The 17,509-nt window shown below is 38.8% G+C and overlaps 1 protein-coding gene and 1 long non-coding RNA gene across 5 annotated transcripts in view; both read right to left on the reverse strand.

Moving 5' to 3' along the window:
- nrp2a (neuropilin 2a) overlaps positions 1–17,509 on the reverse strand; it is a 71,672-nt gene that overhangs the window by 50,808 nt on the left and 3,355 nt on the right. For all 4 annotated transcript variants that reach the window (XR_014204321.1, XM_082163784.1, XM_082163783.1 and 1 more), the window contains exons 2-3: positions 10,705–10,882; positions 464–645 (exon numbers count right to left, since the gene is read on the reverse strand). Coding sequence is in view for 3 of the 4 variants with exons in the window: in XM_082163784.1 (XP_082019910.1) it covers positions 464–645; positions 10,705–10,882 (360 nt within the window). In the remaining variant the exon portion in view is untranslated. The remainder of the gene's footprint in view (positions 1–463; positions 646–10,704; positions 10,883–17,509) is intronic.
- LOC309494590 lies at positions 14,841–16,746 on the reverse strand. The gene is made up of 2 exons (XR_014204390.1): positions 15,693–16,746; positions 14,841–15,596 (listed from the first exon to the last, which is right to left on the reverse strand). It is a non-coding gene; the product is annotated as an uncharacterized lncRNA (long non-coding RNA).

Genomic DNA, 17,509 nt, shown 5'->3' on the forward strand with positions numbered 1-17,509 from the left:
AATGCAGAATCCAAACATTTGCAGAATTCTTGTCTGCAGGACCCTCACAACACATCTACAGCAGACACAACCCGTGAAAGTGTGTAAGCTGCATGTCACCACAGAATGTTCTCAAACGAGCTGGAAGCTTCATGCCAACTTCAAAAAAAAAAAATAATAATAATAATAATAATGTTTAAAAAAAATCTGAAATCCATTTTTATTCAAAATGTAATTTAAATTGGTGTTTGTAAATGTGAATTTTTTTTTTTTTTTTTTTACAAAATGTTATATATAAAATAGCCATAATTTAGTGTCCCATAGACATGGCATGAGAAAGTCTAAGCACCTGAGAAAGGAAATAAAGGATGGGAATGCTTGAGCTGTTCAATGTCAGGAATAGAACATTTTCCCTGGAAAAAAGTGTTCCTCAAATTATCCATTTCCTTAACCACATAGGAGCAGCAGGATTGAGCTCGCTCACCGGTCTTGTAGATCTCGTAGCGCAGGGAGAATCCGGCACCCTGGTGCGCGTAATCAGACACAAACTTGATGTGGATGACGGGACCGGAGGAAATGATGGCAGGAGGAGCGATGTTACTGCAGTGCTTTCCCAGCAGCTCCGCGGACTCCGAATTTCCATCACGGATCTCAATGAAGTCATACCTAAAAGCAGAAAACAGTGCAAGTTCAAAAAAATGTATCTTAAATTCTCAATATAAAATCAAATATTTCTTCCAAGACCAAATGATCTGAGCTGCTATCCACATTTATTTTATAGCTCTGTACTTTTATGGTGTGTTAAGTCAACAGTTGTCTATTTGTGTTTCTCCTATAATGAAAAATCTCCTATTTCTCCGAATGCAAAGTACTGTAAAATATCTACATCAGATAAAGTTGATATTTAAGCATAACTGGGATGTCCATTATTAAGCCTCCTACGCAATAAAAGAGCAACCTTTGATCAAATAAACGGTCCTCTGGAACGGACAAACATTAAAAACTCAATGCAATATCTTCTGCTGGGATGAGTAACTGTGAAGGAATTGCAAGGAGTTGTTTTAATTTGATCTGGGGTGACCTTTGACCCTCAGTGGACTGCTGCCTTATCACAACAAACACACATTTTTTCATGTCACTTCAGAGACAGACTTAAGGAGCTGAGACAATGACCACCTGTCCAGCCAAAATAATCCCTTAATGTCCGTTGCCCTCTTCTGCCAAAACACTTCACACACAATGTCTAAATGAGGCAAAAGACTCCCAAAAATCCAGCCGGCTGTCTGCATGAGAGCTTCCTTATAATAAATCTGGCCATAGAGAGGCATGAGTCAGACTTCTTCTCACACCTCAGGAATGCTTGCCCCATTTAACCCCTAAACAAGAACAAGATCCCCGTGAACACACGCCATCATTCCCAACCTAACTGCTTCAGAGCACAACATGCTGACCAGGCTTCCTCTGTACTGAGAAAATGAATTTATGCAGCTTTAAAACAAACTCAGTCTTTGTAAGAGGCAAATGAGTTCCTTCAAAATCCTGCAAGTTTAGATTTAACTTAAATAAAAAATAAAAACTTCATATCAATTAAGATGATGTTGGTGCCAATTGAATCCCAATCAAATGATTCTTTTGAAACAATTCAAATACATTATTCAGTCAAACCGATGTAAATCACGGGATGTCCATCAGCTGAAGGCTCATGGTGTCACAACATGCAAAAAAAAAAAAAAAGAAAAAGAGTGAGTGAACCAGGTTTATTGAACCGAACTGCCTGCAATAATCAATGCAGTAAATTAATGAGAATTTGAAATGTTACTTTTAAATCTCTAGTTCTTTACATCATTGCACTTGTGCTTTAAAGTAGCCAAAAAAAAAACATTGTTAAAAAAAAAAAAAAAAAAATCTGAAACTCAAAACCACAATGATGTGAATGAAAGTGTCCGAGCTTTTTTCCTACAAAACCACAAAAGAATGAACGCGTTTTGTTTTGCTGTTTTTAATCTTTCCTTGTCGATCGGCACTGAGTTATCCATGGTTAAGCCACATAACTGCTGGCTCCACGTCACTCAGGGAGTGTGTGTGTGTGTGTGTGTGTGTGTGTGTGTGTGTGTGTGTGTGTGTGTGTGTGTGTGTGTGTGTGTGTGTGTGTGTGTGTGTGTGTGTGTGTGTGTGTGTGTGTGAACCTGACACGGCCCCGGGCCCCTCAGAATGACATAGAGAGGCAGGTGTCTCTGACTCTTCATTTCTCTGGACCCCCCTGGCCGACCGCACACTTGGTGACTTCAGGTACAGCTAAGTATATTTAGACCTAAGATGTCTAAACAACATATACATTCACAAGAACGCGTACATATCTATGTACAGCATCTGAATGCATAAGAGATGCACAAGAGTTTTATAATATATACATGTTATAAACACTGTCTGAACAAAATATCACAATCAAATTGTACAAAGTCTTTTGTTCAACATCACACACATAGATAAGGACATATAAATCATAAATCTAATTAGAAGTACGATCAACTGACCCTAATCTTACCTTAACACCTCAAAGTTGTTTTTTTTTGTTTTTTTTTGGTGTGTGTGCATTTTTAAGGGGAAAAAAAGTGAGAAGTTTTCTGAGTGAGTGAGAGTGAGACAATTTACATTTACAAATATTTTTTAACCTTGAGAACACCCCTTGACTAGATGAAATAGGTTAAAAATATTTTTTTTCATGCTTTTGATAATATTATTCAAATTTTTAGGGGAAAACGCATTATTTACTTCATTTACGAGTCATTTCTAACTTTGAGAACACCCTAGATAGGTGAAATAAGTAAAACATGATACAGTCTCTCAATACTTTTCAACCTTTTGATAATAGTATCATACATGTGTGTGTTTTCCACACTGTTTTTCACTAATTTAACACAAGGAAGATTATTTAACAATTTTCTATATGCATCAATATAACAATATATAGTCAAATATAAACAGCAATGTAAAGCAACATATATTTTAATGAATTATTTAAATGTATTAAAGTGTAGACCTAGAATTTTTAAGGGATGGCAGAGTTTTAATTGAACCTGAACTGAAGTGATTCACATAAATGAATTGAACTTTTGCTTCTAACGTTTCAATCATAGATTAGCAGGAAAAGGGAAAAAATAGACTAATGACGCCAACTTTAGGAAACTTAATGGCTCAAAATCAGTAAAACAAAATCATCTCGGCTCAAAATCAGTAAAATCAAAATCATCTCGGTGTTTGAGAATGTTTTGTATATATTTTGAATATTTAATATATCTCCCAGCCTCTCCCCGGACGACTTTTGGGAACAAGCTTTCTAAAGTACAGCTATAGTAGGGAAAGCCACACACACACACACACACACACACACACAAACTCTCACTCACTCACTCTCGCTCACTCTCTTTCTGTGTCCATCTCGTCTCAAACACTAGAAAAGCTGGGGTGAAGGCTTGTAAACTGTGTGCAAAGGTAATTAGGTTGTAATTGATTTTGTAGGGGCTCTTGGTTCCTGGATTAGCAGTGACAAGTGAGTGTGTCAAATGTGGATATTGACCATCTCTAGACGCCTCCACTTGGCTCCGGTGCATTTCGAGACACGCTTGAGAGTGGAAACAAACCAGGATGCCCATTGATCAACAAAAGTGCCTGGATCACTTATTTACCTTGCAAAAAATAATGCCTCAAATCAAGTGTACATATCAATTTTACAGCAACTGTGACTGAATGCAAGAAGCCTTTTCTCATTATCACAGCAATATAACGTTGTTTTATAGGCGTGCAGCTCAAATTGTTTACGGCGGTGCAATAGAGCTGTGATTATGCATGCTAATTATGCACGATTCAATGGTTATTCAGGTGCAACAGGAGGCAATGAAAACTCCCTAGACAGTGGTATGTCTGTAAGTGTGCGCAGGGAAGAGAGGCTTGACATGAGGAGGGCAAAGGCCCTGTGTCCCTGTCTCATGTTCAGACATGTCTTCCTCTCCAATCTCACTTTCTGTCTCCTCTCCCCTCCAGCCTCTTCACTGCTAATTGCTTTTCACACCTACGGTGTTTTTCAAGCATTTTTTCCAGGCCTGCAAAGTCCCCTGAGGTGTCACTAGCTGCCCTAAAGAGCAGTTTGTCTGGAGAAATACACAGACAGACAGATAAACAGAGGTACGGATGCTACTATCCTTGTTTGTCTTGTGCATATACAGTACAGCGTGTTTGTATCCCACCAGTGATCAAATAAAAAAAGAGAGATGTGCCCTGGTGACACTGGGCGTAACATAAGCCTAGACCCCATTAATCTCTGAACCGCCTGAAACCGACTACCTACACAATAAACAACACTCCAGCATGTGTTCCTTAAATCATAAGACCCTCCGGCTTGGAAAAAGTTACCGTCAAATCTTATATTTGGCTCAAGCGCCCATTGCACAAAAAAAATATGTGAGTAATATTATGTATAATGGACACTACTATGATAGGCATGTTCTTCTATGCACCTTATAGCACTATAAATATATACAGACAGACAGACAGACAGACAGATAGATAGATAGATAGATAGATAGATAGATAGATAGATAGATAGATAGATAGATAGATAGATAGATAGATAGATAGATAGATAGACAGACAGACAGACAGACAGACAGACAGACAGACAGACAGATAGATGATAGACAGACAGACAGACAGACAGACAGACAGACAGACAGACAGATAGATAGATAGATAGATAGATAGATAGATAGATAGATAGATAGATAGATAGATAGATAGATAGATAGATAGATAGATAGATAGATAGATAGATAGATAGATAGATAGATAGATAGATAGATAGATAGATGCTATCAGCTATTATGATAGGCTGCTTGGCATATCTTTATTAAGAAGACGCCCAGTAGCTCTCTCTTTCTCGAACTCAGCTCAGTGGCTTTCAGAATATAATTCAGTCTGACACAAAATCACATTGGCTTTTCAATATCAAAAAAACACAATGGCCACTCATTTGAATTCTGCCATGCTTTTAAGCCAGCAGCCACAGGACGTGCTCCAGGACGGCTCGTCAACTGGCCAAAACACTAAAATTGAAATTAAATAATGCTGAGAGTCTGCATGGAAAGCTGCACGCTTGGCCCCCGGGGGGGCTGCCTAATAAGTTATAAGTGCCTGTGAAATATTAAATAGATGCCGGGGAAGGTTCCCAAGGGGGAGGGAGGGTTGCCATCTTCAATCCGGTCGGGAAACAAATAGCATGGTTGTCCGATACAGCGCTGACATTTACAGATGACTGGGGTAGACCTCAGGAGCCTGAGGCTTTCATAAACAACACTAAAACTGGCTATCAAGCAACATTTGTGTGTGTTTTTTTCCCTTCAAAACTCACACCTTCAGAAAAGAGAATTCTCTGACGTTCCGGGTTTCAGTATGTTCCCGTCAAAACGTGCCGTCTCCCAATTCCCATTATGTTGCCATTAAAAAAGCCTTAGGCCTTATCAGAATGCATTAGGTCCTTTTTTCCATCAACGATATTAAAACTTTTTCAGGGGAAAATTGGCTTCTCTGGGCAAAAAGATACTTTTTTTTTAAATCTTTGAATTCCCAAATGTGTCACTTTATACTGCTCCAGATTGATTGCATTTTTTGAGCTATCAATATCTTGATACACTCCGGGGTTGCTGATATATTTCCAATGCCCTAAAAACATCACTGAAATTGCTGTGTCCTAAAAAAACATTATTGACCTATTTGAATAGTTATCAAGCATATGAAATCATCATCAAGCTCTACTAAGACAAGCCTTTACTTACTGTGATGCATAGATATTTAAAGACAATTGACATCCAGAAAATGTATTTGTGACAGTAAAATGTGACAAAGGAATAATGTATGCCAATTGCCAGTAATGCTGACAAACACATAGTTGCATATCCAAGTAAGCCGTGGTATGAAATGAACTGATATGCAATCACAGGTTTATGTAGCATACATTAGGTATGACATTAGGTATATCAGATTGTAGGAGCTGGAAACAATTCATAATGTTTGCCGATAAATTATTGATTTAAGAATAGCCATTATTTTTCTGTTCATTTTAACTGTGGCGTTTTTATTTATATGACGCTTGTTTGGTGCATATGACCTGTGTGGCCTTTGGTTCGCTGGTTTTTGACCTTCTTGACCATGACCTCACTCTTCTGAACGTGCTGGGTCCATTGATTCTTCATTAAGGGCAAAGGACATGCATTGATCCTTTGTCCCTAAGGAAAAGTGGAAATAGGGTGATATCATGCTCGCAATTTAGAAACGCTGATGCTGCTCAATAGCTTAGCACCTCAACATCTGCAAATATCGCTGCATAGTAAACGCGAGAACTTTCATCACTAGAGTTAAGCGTAGACTCCCTTGAGTGATGCAGACTTCATCGCTCACATCTGTCTCACTCTCACCAGTAATTCTTCTAGATTCCCTCCTCAGCCCAAATACGGTCTCTTTGTCAATATTTTATGTCTGAGAGGTGATTCTGAATCCGATCTGGTTTCGATTTAAGCCCTTCCACTGCAGTACAGCATTTAAATCCTTCTACAACAATTTACTTTACCCTCTGCATGCATTACATGAACTCAGTGTTTAGCATTCAGAAGGAACCTGCTGTTTGCATATTAATGTGTTAGGGTGAGAAAATATAATGGAGATCTATTCGGAGAATGATAATGAGACAAATGGGTGGACTGGACTAACAGAAGGATGGATAGATAGATAGATAGATAGATAGATAGATAGATAGATAGATAGATAGATAGATAGATAGATAGATAGATAGATAGATAGATAGATAGATAGATAGATAGATAGATAGATAGATAGATAGATAGATAGATAGATAGATAGATAGATAGATAGATAGATAGATAGAAAAAAAGGAAATCATCTTCTCTGACCTCACCACACTTTTTCTTTCATTTCAAAGAAGAAGAGTATCACATTAAATATATGGCCAGATATTTCATTTGCCATTTTTATTGCATCTATCTCAGATCAATCTGCTCATAGCCCTCCAGGTAAAAGCCATCTGGCTTTGCTACTGGAATAAAGATTGCCTGTTGAAGTACCCCTTGAAAAATGTCGTCAATACCACACCTATCCTAACTACATCATGTGAGCCACAAGATGCTTTTTAGAAGCACATTAGTTAGTATGGTTTAGGGCACAAGAAGCTGCTTTGACCTTGTAGAGTCAATTTTGCAAGCTAAGCTAAACCTAGGCAGCTCCTCCGAGCAACGGAAACTCCGAGCCAGCACTCATGAGCACAAGGTGAATTTAAATGTGTGTGTGAGTGTTTGCCATCTAAGAGACGGAGCCATGCCTTTCAATCATACATCGTCTAAATGTGCTGACGATGACTCATTGTATATATAGCAAAATACAGATGGAGGAGATGGACACTAGAAGTGGACCATTAGAAAGAGACCTGTTTCGCGAAGCACAGTACCGTAAAGCATCTGACACCTCTTCAGATTTTCCATCACTCATTTCTTGCCACTTTCCTTGCACTCTTTCAGTGGAACAGAGTAATGAGGGTTAAGAATGAGCGTGGTACATGGACAGTGTGTATTTTGTGCTACCGTAATCTCTCAAACCACAACTACAAAAGCTCAATTTCAGCCCACTACTGAACTGACAGCAAATAAAAACATTCCCTGCTAATATCTATCAACCTTAGACGGACTTTACACTCTCAGAACAAATGTGCAAACATTGTACCATTAGGGGTAGGCTACAATAGTTTGTCACTGGGGACATTACCCTCAAAAGGACATTTATTTACCCCATAAAGGTTCATAGTAGTACCTAAAGGATACATATTACACTATTCTAAGACAATATGCACCTTTTAGGGGTAGATGAGGTACAATTTAGGCCTTTTAAGGGTACTACCCCAGTGACAAGCAGTAGTACACCTAATACAATTTTTAAAGGTATAGCGGAGGATCTTTCCAAATTTTAGATAAGACCCGCCCTCTCCGCTTTTTGAAAAGTTTGATTGATTCACCAGAATGATTGACAATTAGGAGGACCAATAGTATAGGTTACCCACCAGGAAGTAAAACATCCTCCGCTATACCTTTAAACATCGTTTCTGATAGTGTATGCTGCACACTGGACACACAAAAAGGCAAGAGCTTTTCCAAAACGTCAAACTTTAATCTGATGGGCTGGTTTTACTCAATATCCAGGGTGGGCAGGTTTATATCAGTTTGTCAGAAAATTAGACTTACAAGGAACTACTTGCTTGATTTGGGATGTTTTTGGCATTGAATCAGTGAAATCTATTCAAGAGTTTGGTTTCAGACACTTGCAAGTAACCAAGATATGCCTAAGAACATTTGCACATTATCTTTACACCAGACTACTAAGATGAAGGTTGGTACTGTTGGTTGTCATAGTCAACAGTCTCTGTTACTCATGTTGCCTCCAATCGGCAACTCTGAAATGGCTAAATAAGCTGGATGTTTTACTGCAGGGGTGTCCAATCCTGCTATTGTATGGCCATCTTCCAGCAGAGTTTAGCTCCAACCCTAATTAAACCATCTAAACCAACCAATCAAGGCTTTCAAGATCACTAGGAGCTAAACTTTGCAGGAAAGTGGCAATCCAAGAGCAGGACTGAACACTCCTGTGTTACTGTAGATCATGCAAGAGATTATCAATACTAACTCATTCACAGAATTCTAGGCAACCACCTTTACATTTCTTGGCACTTTTACCTGTTCTGGAGCCCAACCAGGCATGTATTTCAAGGTATTCCTTCTCTGAAACCTCTGTATACTCTTTCTCATTTAGGAAGCCTAATCTGAACGACAAATACAGCCAGAGTGGAGCTGTCCAACCTGATGAAGCCACCCAAGCAGGAAAAGAGATTGAACATTTGTACACAGCAAAACCAGAATGTTTATTTGGCGAGTGAAGGGGGCATTAGCCTGAGCTGTATCAGCAGAACAGATCAACCACTGAGGTGTGTATTTTTGGTGTCTGTCCTTTTCTCTTTATCTATTCCCCCTTCTCCCAATGTCTCTTTCTTGACTGTTTGGATACATCTCCAAATGTGCCACAAAGCATAAAGCAGTGAATTTCTTGCTTGCTTACATAAACATAAATGAGGACTTGGCACATGGCCTAATTTAAAATGGTGCCTGTCTCTTCACAGCTGGTTGTTTTTTAGGGGAATCCTACAGATGTAACTGAGATACGCCCTCCCCCACTGCTGCTATACAAATTGGCGGCCCATGGGGAAGCCACAGTGGGTTTAAACCACTCATAAAGGAAAGTGCTTAAAAACAACATTCATTTCACACCAGCAGGGACAATGCAGGCCTGAAGAAGACAGATAGTTATTTCAGACAATAAATTCACAGACAGTAATTTAGACTAATGTATCCAAAGTGCAAGACCATTTGTCACTAGTCTATTAGAGAGATTTAATGGAATAGTTCACCCAAAAATGAAAATTCTGTCATTGTTTCCTCAGTCTCATGTTGATTCAAAACTGAGGGTAAGAATCTCCCTTTCAATTTCCCAGAAGAAAGAAAGTCGAACCGGTTTGTAACAGCATAATGGTGAGTAAATGATGACAGGATTTTCATATTCAGGTGAACTATCCCTTTAACGATGTACGCCTTGTCCAGATTTGTCATGACTTTGGGGAACAGATTGCCACATTGCGATCTACTCAACTTTGTTTCATTGCTAGCTGTCACCATTCTTATTGCAAGTGTGATTGGACATTTACAGTTCTACACCCCATTAAAAATTCAGAACCCGAATTCACTTTGTGAATTTGTTGATGGACAGAACATATCTTGCCATCTGTACAACAGTAAAACGTTAGAAATGTATTAAACAAATAGCTTGTAGGAAAAGGGTGTCTAATCCTGCTCTTGGAGTGCCAATGTCCTGTTGAGTTTAGCTCCAACCTGCCCCAACACATTCACCTAAATGTTTCTAGCAACCCTGAACACCTTGATTAACTGGTTTGGATGTGCTTAATTAGAACTGGACCTAAACGCTGCAGGATAATGGCCCTCCAGAACCAGGATTGACCCCTGTTTTAGGATACCTGAGGGTAAAAGAAACGGACTGACATTGGAAGAACTGATTTACTGGTCATAATGTGAGTCAGACTCTGAGAAGAGAGAGCCTGTGGATGAATATAATTAATTTTACAGCTGAGGGGAAACAGTTCCACAAAAAGCATTTTAGACGACCCCCTTTCCCAGTGACAGCTGCACTGCATCCCTGCATAAGCCCTTTAGGCTCGCTCTAAACCCTATTATATCTCTCTTAACGTCATTCCTCTTTTCACTAAGTTCCACCTTGCACTCCTGCTCTTCAAGTCGCCTTTTTCTCTTAAAGTCTTCATACCACATATCTCTGTTTTCCACATTCTCCCTTCCCCTTCCCCCTGACTCACATCTTTCTCTCTCATCCGATAAATTAAGTATATTCCTACCTCTTTCACACCCTCTTTTCCCTTATCTTCCACTTTCACCTCATCAACCATTCAGCACACAGGACAGGGTTTGCAAATGCTCCATCGGAGGTAAATTAATTGCACGCACATCCTTATCGTTCGTCATTCTGTAGGACTACTGCTTAATTTCCCCCTTTTTTCAATCTAATTTCCTTTATCCCACACATTCTTCTCACCTGCAATCCAGTCGTTCCAGCTCAAAGTGGGGGTTGAAGTTGAGCACGATGCGCTGTGAGGATTCGGGTGCGCTGATCACCCACTGGCAGCTCTGATGGGGCGGGTATTCCAGAGGGTATCCTGGAGAAGTGATGTAACCGGCATCGCTGGCATCCAGGTGGCCTCCACATGTCTCAGCTAAGACAAATGGGAAAGAGACACACAGAAAGAAAGTGAGGTGAGGTAGTGTTTCAGATAAGTTAGTTATTAGCCACATATACTTAACGCTAATTTGGCCAAGCAGAGTGGCGTGAACGCAAGGCAAATTAAATACATAAATCACAAGCGCTACCAAATCCCTGAGGGAGCACTGCATGGCTAAGAGGACTACTTAAGTTGTCAAAACACACAAGAGACAAAAACACTGCTATATGAAGTTAAACTTAAACATATTTCCTTCATTAATATAAGTTCCTATGCAACTAACTAATGCATGTTAGATGATGTCACCAAGGTCTCTTGGAAATAGGCTACATCACATTATAGAACTGTTTGGGAATGCTGACTTAAAGCTAAAATAATATCTCCCCAGTGGTATTGCTGTGCGGATACTGTATATCTACAATAAATAACGTTTTAATTTGACAATTCGTAAAATTTACCTTATTCCAATTACCTTATTTTCTGTCAACCTTTCTCCACAATGCTAATAGAAGCATTCAATACATGTATGATGCGCTCTACAAAATATTATAGTCTACCATAGCCAACTCTAAGACAGGAAGTGACATGCAGGGCTCTTCTCTGGAGGTTCAAGGGTCACCCCCAAAGCTGCAATAGGATCCAGCATAACAAAGCCTTCTTCTATCACCCCACCCAATGTGCTTTCCCAGCTATCTTCACCGAACACTCCTTCCACATGCTAGCGTTCATTCTAACATGCGCAACCGCCCTCACACATAGCGGATATCATTCTGGTCATTATTATTCTAAATGGAGCTAAGATTAGGAGACAGAAATACTTTCTGGTCTTTCACCATGACAACCGTGCGGTGAGGGGTTTTTAAGCATATACCAGCCAAATGACAACTGAGGAATTAGCAGACAGGTCATTCCTACTAAGCAGCACATTTGCACGTAACCTTCATTGAATATTTGACCATTTGTAAATAAATGTGTTTGCTTTTGTCAGAACATCCCAATTATATTCATTTTAAATTAGTTCACACTTTAAGATTGAACTGATGATGCCTTACTTACTTGTCATGTCTCTGTGTGATATTCTCCTCTAAAATTAAAAACTAGGAACATACTAATTAAACATTGTTAGAAATCTATTCATTATCTTTGAAATGTTGTTTAAAATCGGTGATCAATTCATAGGTTATTCATGTGTGTCCTCATGCACTTCACTTTATATCCTGTTAGTCTTCAGTAAAAACTCTTTAACCTACAAAAGCCAGTTCCTGAATGACATCATCCTCCAGGAAGTGACATCATTATTGTTGAGAATACAGCAGCTTAAGAACATGCCTAAATCATTCCAAATTACAGGAATTAGTTTGATGATATCAACATTTTAAAGATGGTCTACACACACACGCACGCACGCATATATATAAGCTGAGCTTGAACTGAGCATATTTTATTTTTCATATAATAGAACTATATTCATTACAGAGTTAAAAGGTACTGCATAAAGTGAATGACATTGAGAACATGGTTGCACATGATTATTACCATCAATCACATAAGAAGACAAGCCTGAAGATTATATTTTCTGTATGATAAAAAACGACATGTGCTCCTCCACAAAAGGTGAGTGGAACTCACTAACACACTTATGTTTAGAAGGATACATCGCAGCACACATCGGAAAGGGAAAGTGGGAATAGTGCATGTTCAGGGAGGAAGAGGGTGGTTTGATTGACAGTTCTGGGTCTGATGTTGGCTTCTGCAAATACATAGATAAACACGACTGTCTAGCTAGCGTTAGGAAAACTCTTCCTTCTCTCTGACTGAACAAACTTCATGACTACTTCATCCTTACCCCACAACAAGCTAGTGAAAGCTAAAAGCTTAAAAGAAAGGTAAAAGCTAGTAGAATCTATACCAAAGCTATACAGAATGAATCTATACATAATCTATAATTTCTAACATTGATTGAGTTGCTCGAGTCTCTGGTATTAAAGCATCACAGGAATAGAGATGAAGAGAGAATCAAAATTCAAATGAGACTCAGTAAAAATTAGACACAAAGAGACTCATAACCCCCAAATGCACATCTCCAGAACGCTCAATATCTAAGAATTTTCAGAAAACTTGTGAAATTGTCCTTCAAAAGCGAGCTGCAGGGCATCCTAGAACCACGTTTAAGATCTTCAGCGCTATGCATTGGTGTGGTGGAAAATCTTGAGACAAGGAGTTGACTATCGCCTGAAGCCAAGACTCCCATACGTGCTGATGTGCCAGTCATAAGAGACTGAATAAAAGCTATAAGGATGGTTGGGGCTTCTTTCAAGTGTTGACATTTCCATTGCTATTATGTCTCTTTAAAAGGTACACTTAAAATGAGGTGGCATTTAAGGCAACAACCGAATCCTTCTAACCCTTTCAACTATATCATCTGAAGGGGAAAAGCTAGCCAAGCGCACACACTGAGATACTCCTGAAATAAAAATCACAATTGTATACAATTAGGCTATCTATCTATCTATCTATCTATCTATCTATCTATCTATCTATCTATCTATCCATCCATCCATCCATCCATCCATCCATCCATCCATCCATCCATCCATCCATCCATCCATCCATCCATCCATCCATCCATCCATCCATCCATCCATCCATCCATCCATCCATCCATATATCTATAGCATTCACAAAATTAAGCTGATTTTGAAAACCATTACTGTAATGTTTGAAATCATTGAAATCAGCAAAGGCAGTTTATAAAAGAAATGGAAAAGAAATGTTAATATGATGTTAAATACTTTACCATTTAAATAACATTATTATTCATTTTTATTTTATTTTCATTAGATTAATGAGTATTGGGGGTTTGTTGTTAACTTGTTATAGTGATCTTGAAAATAATGTCACAATAGGAGAAAAATTGTTCTAACAATAGACTTCATTTTCTTTTTTTCTTCTTTCCTTTCTTTTTTAGGAAGATGACTTGACAATTCCCTTCCAGCCCTCCTCCTATGAATTCCTCACCTCATCTCGGTATTATTACCCAATATATTACAGGAACACAAAAGGACCGACAGATAGCAATCATTCTAGCATTTTCATTCAGGCATGTATTCTCTGGCTGTGTCTATCGCTCTATTGTGTGTTTTCAGGGAAGAGGGTCTTGAGGATAAATCCATGAGGGGGGATTTTGCGTGCTCTGCACTTTTTTAGACAGATCTGTCCTTTCATGTAGGAAGACAGAAGGGGAGAGGGGCTACAGACAGCCTTGAGAAGAGATTTCAGACCTGGTTTCTGGAATGAACAAAGACTATTAAACATTTTAAAATGGTTTGTTCATCCCAAAAACCATAAACATTGATCCATATGACTTCTTTTTTTGTGAGGAACACACTGAAAAAAAGTCATTAACAGTAAGCTGTGACAGGATCACTGGCTTAGTGAGTCTTTGTAAAGATTTCAGACCTGTTAACCGATTCATTCAAAAGATCTGACATCTGACTGAATGGTTTGTTCATGATGCGCATCGCCACTTCTCTCACAAAGTTCAAACTTAATCAATCCGAGAGAGGCGTAGCCATGTCCGATTTGTGAACAAATCCTTCTTTTGAGTCATATCTTTTCAATTAATCCAGTTTACAACACCGGTCTGAAAATGTTGCTCACAGATCGAACTGATTCAGTTCTCAGGTTCAATTCACTGACTCGGTGATCCAGTTGCAGTAGTTATGGATCACTAGAGGAAAGGATTAATAGTAAATAATGACTCATTTTCAGTCTGAAAGACCAACATGTTTTGAACGACAAAGATAATAATAATTGATTGATTTTTCTTGTTTTTTAGTCTAACCCTTTAATAAAATGAGGTTCTAGTTGATGCATTTAAAAGAGTCAAAATGCAGAAAAACAAATAAGGACCTCCTTTTTTAGGGAACAGCTCCCTAAATACAAATCGCTATGTGTGTGTGTGTGTGTGTGTGTGTGTGTGTGTGTGTGTGTGTGTGTGTGTGTGTGTGTGTGTGTGTGTGTGTGTGTGTGTGTGTGTGTGTGTGTGTGTGTGTGTGTGTGTGTGTGTGTGTGTGTGTGTGTGCGTGCCCAGATGTTTTTTTGTTCATCTCTGCTGGTATTAATTTCTATTAATGGAATCATCGCTGTGCTGAGCTGTCACCGCTGCGATAAGTTGCATCCATGTAGAGAGGCCATGATATATCTCCATCTTGCTCTCCCTCTCTTTTTCTCTCTGTTTCTCTTTCCATCCTTCCATTCGCACCTTAATTAAAAAGTGCTGTCACCCGCGGTGAGGAAATCAGCACCGATCCATTCATCCTTACCAAAGCTCTCTCTTTCTCTTGCTCACTCGCACTCTTTCTCGTTCTCTTTCTCACAAGTTTCATTGCTACCAAAAGAGTCCATACGAATGAAATTTCATTCTATTCTTCACACACAGCTTTCATATGGCTTCAAATGACATGAAATCTAACGGACTAAAGTATTATTGGCCTTTTTCATTGTATTTTTATGGTCTGCTTTTTTCATATAGGCTTGTAAAAACATGAAGGTGAGTAAATGATGACAGAATTTTCATTTTTGAGAGAAATCCCTTTAAAGAACATTCCCTTTTTCATTTTCATTGCTGAAACTTCCTGACTTCACTTTTTGGAACAGATTCCACATTCTCTACATCACTTTAAACCTTCTATATTCTTTAGAAGAGCTACAGCACTTTATAAACAGCACTGTAAACCACAAGACCAACAATTATCCCAGAAATAAATAGTGTAAAATACATCCACATTCAATAAATAATTACATGTAATAAAAGTAATCATAATAAGCAACTAATACAGTTTTTTTTAGACCAACTTTAGGCTGTTTCTAAGAAACAAAGAACAACAATTGCTAAATTATCATGGAATCCCAATGATGTGTGGTCACATGTGTACATGCATCCGCTATTTTACAAAGGCTCAGATTGTACAGATTTTATAATACACTCCAGTCACCAATTCCCGGTGAACATCTGATCATGCATCATGAATTTTACAGTTACTGTTCACCAAAACTTCTGCGGTGTCCTAATTTACAAACATCAATGTGTCACGTTCTCTGTCTTCCCTCTTACACCCACATGCATGCTCCACTAAAAGCTCAAAATGACACTAACTAGGAGGGGCCATTTCAATTATTTATGCTATATTTTTAATTCCTCCTCAATTCAAGCAATCCAGGGAATTCTCAGCACCCACTGCCTCTGCAGGGATTGATCCGGTCGTGGTTTCCTGGCCCCAAATGCAAATTTTTGACCTTCTTTTCCGAGCTGAGACTGCTAGCTTCTGCATAGATTAGTACCTCTTCTATTCATGAACACCAGAAAAATAGGATGAAACAGCATACACAACCACTTTGGGTGTTGCAGATGAAAAGACGATGTGTGTACGTGTGAGTAGATGCGTGCGTGCATCTTTCAGTCTATTTGCAGGAACGCTGGGGAGAACTAAGTGTTTTGTTTGTTCACATGAAGTATTTATATGTGTCTTTTCATCCTTTAATCAGGTGTGTCAAGCTAAACAGTGGACATAAAAAAGCTGTCCTAGAGGTAAAGGAAAGCTGCTAACATACAGTAGGGTGAATATCACTATCACTAATGCTAAGAATTGATTTAAATAAACCCTTAACCCTAAAAATGTTACTTTGGTTAAAATTGCACTGTTTGCGCTACCTCAAACTGTGCAACTTGGAGAATGCCATTACTTTTCTAAGACATCAGATTTGGGATGTTTGCCCGGAGTGTGATCAAATTGGCAAAAACATCCCATAGAAGTACCTGAATATCATAGAGACTTGGAGGTTGGCTCTTTTTCTTAAAGGACAAGTTCGGTATTTTACACTTAAAGCCCTGTTTACAGATCGTATCTGATGAAATAGAACGGTTAAGATTAAAATTTGGACACATGCTCCTGTCCCGAGAATTTTACGTTTATTTCGCTTTTGTGGACCTATTTTGCCAAACGCGTCACACCCGTGATTCTTCCGTTGAGAGCTTGAATAATAGACACTCCAGCCCAGTTGGTGGCGATAATGCACCTTTGCCAATTGCAAGCAAACCACGGGCATTTCATTGAATACACAGAAGAAGCAGAAGAAGAAGCGGCGGAGTAATACCGTAAAGGTGCTGCGGTCTCACAGCACGTCCTATTAAGTCAATGGAGTTGGACAAAAACTACGATAAAACCTGTTGGAATGCATCTTTTTCAGCAATTTTTGATGGAACATATCAGTGAACACCCCTGACCACTCGGTGAGTTTCACGTCTTTGTAAACGAAAGTTTAATGTGTTTTTAGGACGGAATCTTCCAGTGCATATAGACAACCATTGTGGGGGTGGTGGGGGGAAGCGAAATAAACCTAAAATTCTCGAGACAGCAGCATGTGTCCAAATTTTAATCTTAACCGTTCTATTTCATCAGATACGATCTGTAAACAGGGCTTTAAGTGTAAAATACCGAACTTGTCCTTTAAGTGACTACCAAAAATATCCAAGCAAAAACATATAGCAAACACCCATTACACCCTAGCATCATGGCAGCAAGTTTTGCATGAAAAAACATCACTCATAAGAGTAAAAAT

Source organism: Leuciscus leuciscus, assembly GCF_965113295.1.
Source record: "Leuciscus leuciscus genome assembly, chromosome: 3".
In the NCBI taxonomy this organism is placed as follows: Eukaryota; Metazoa; Chordata; class Actinopteri; order Cypriniformes; family Leuciscidae; genus Leuciscus; species Leuciscus leuciscus.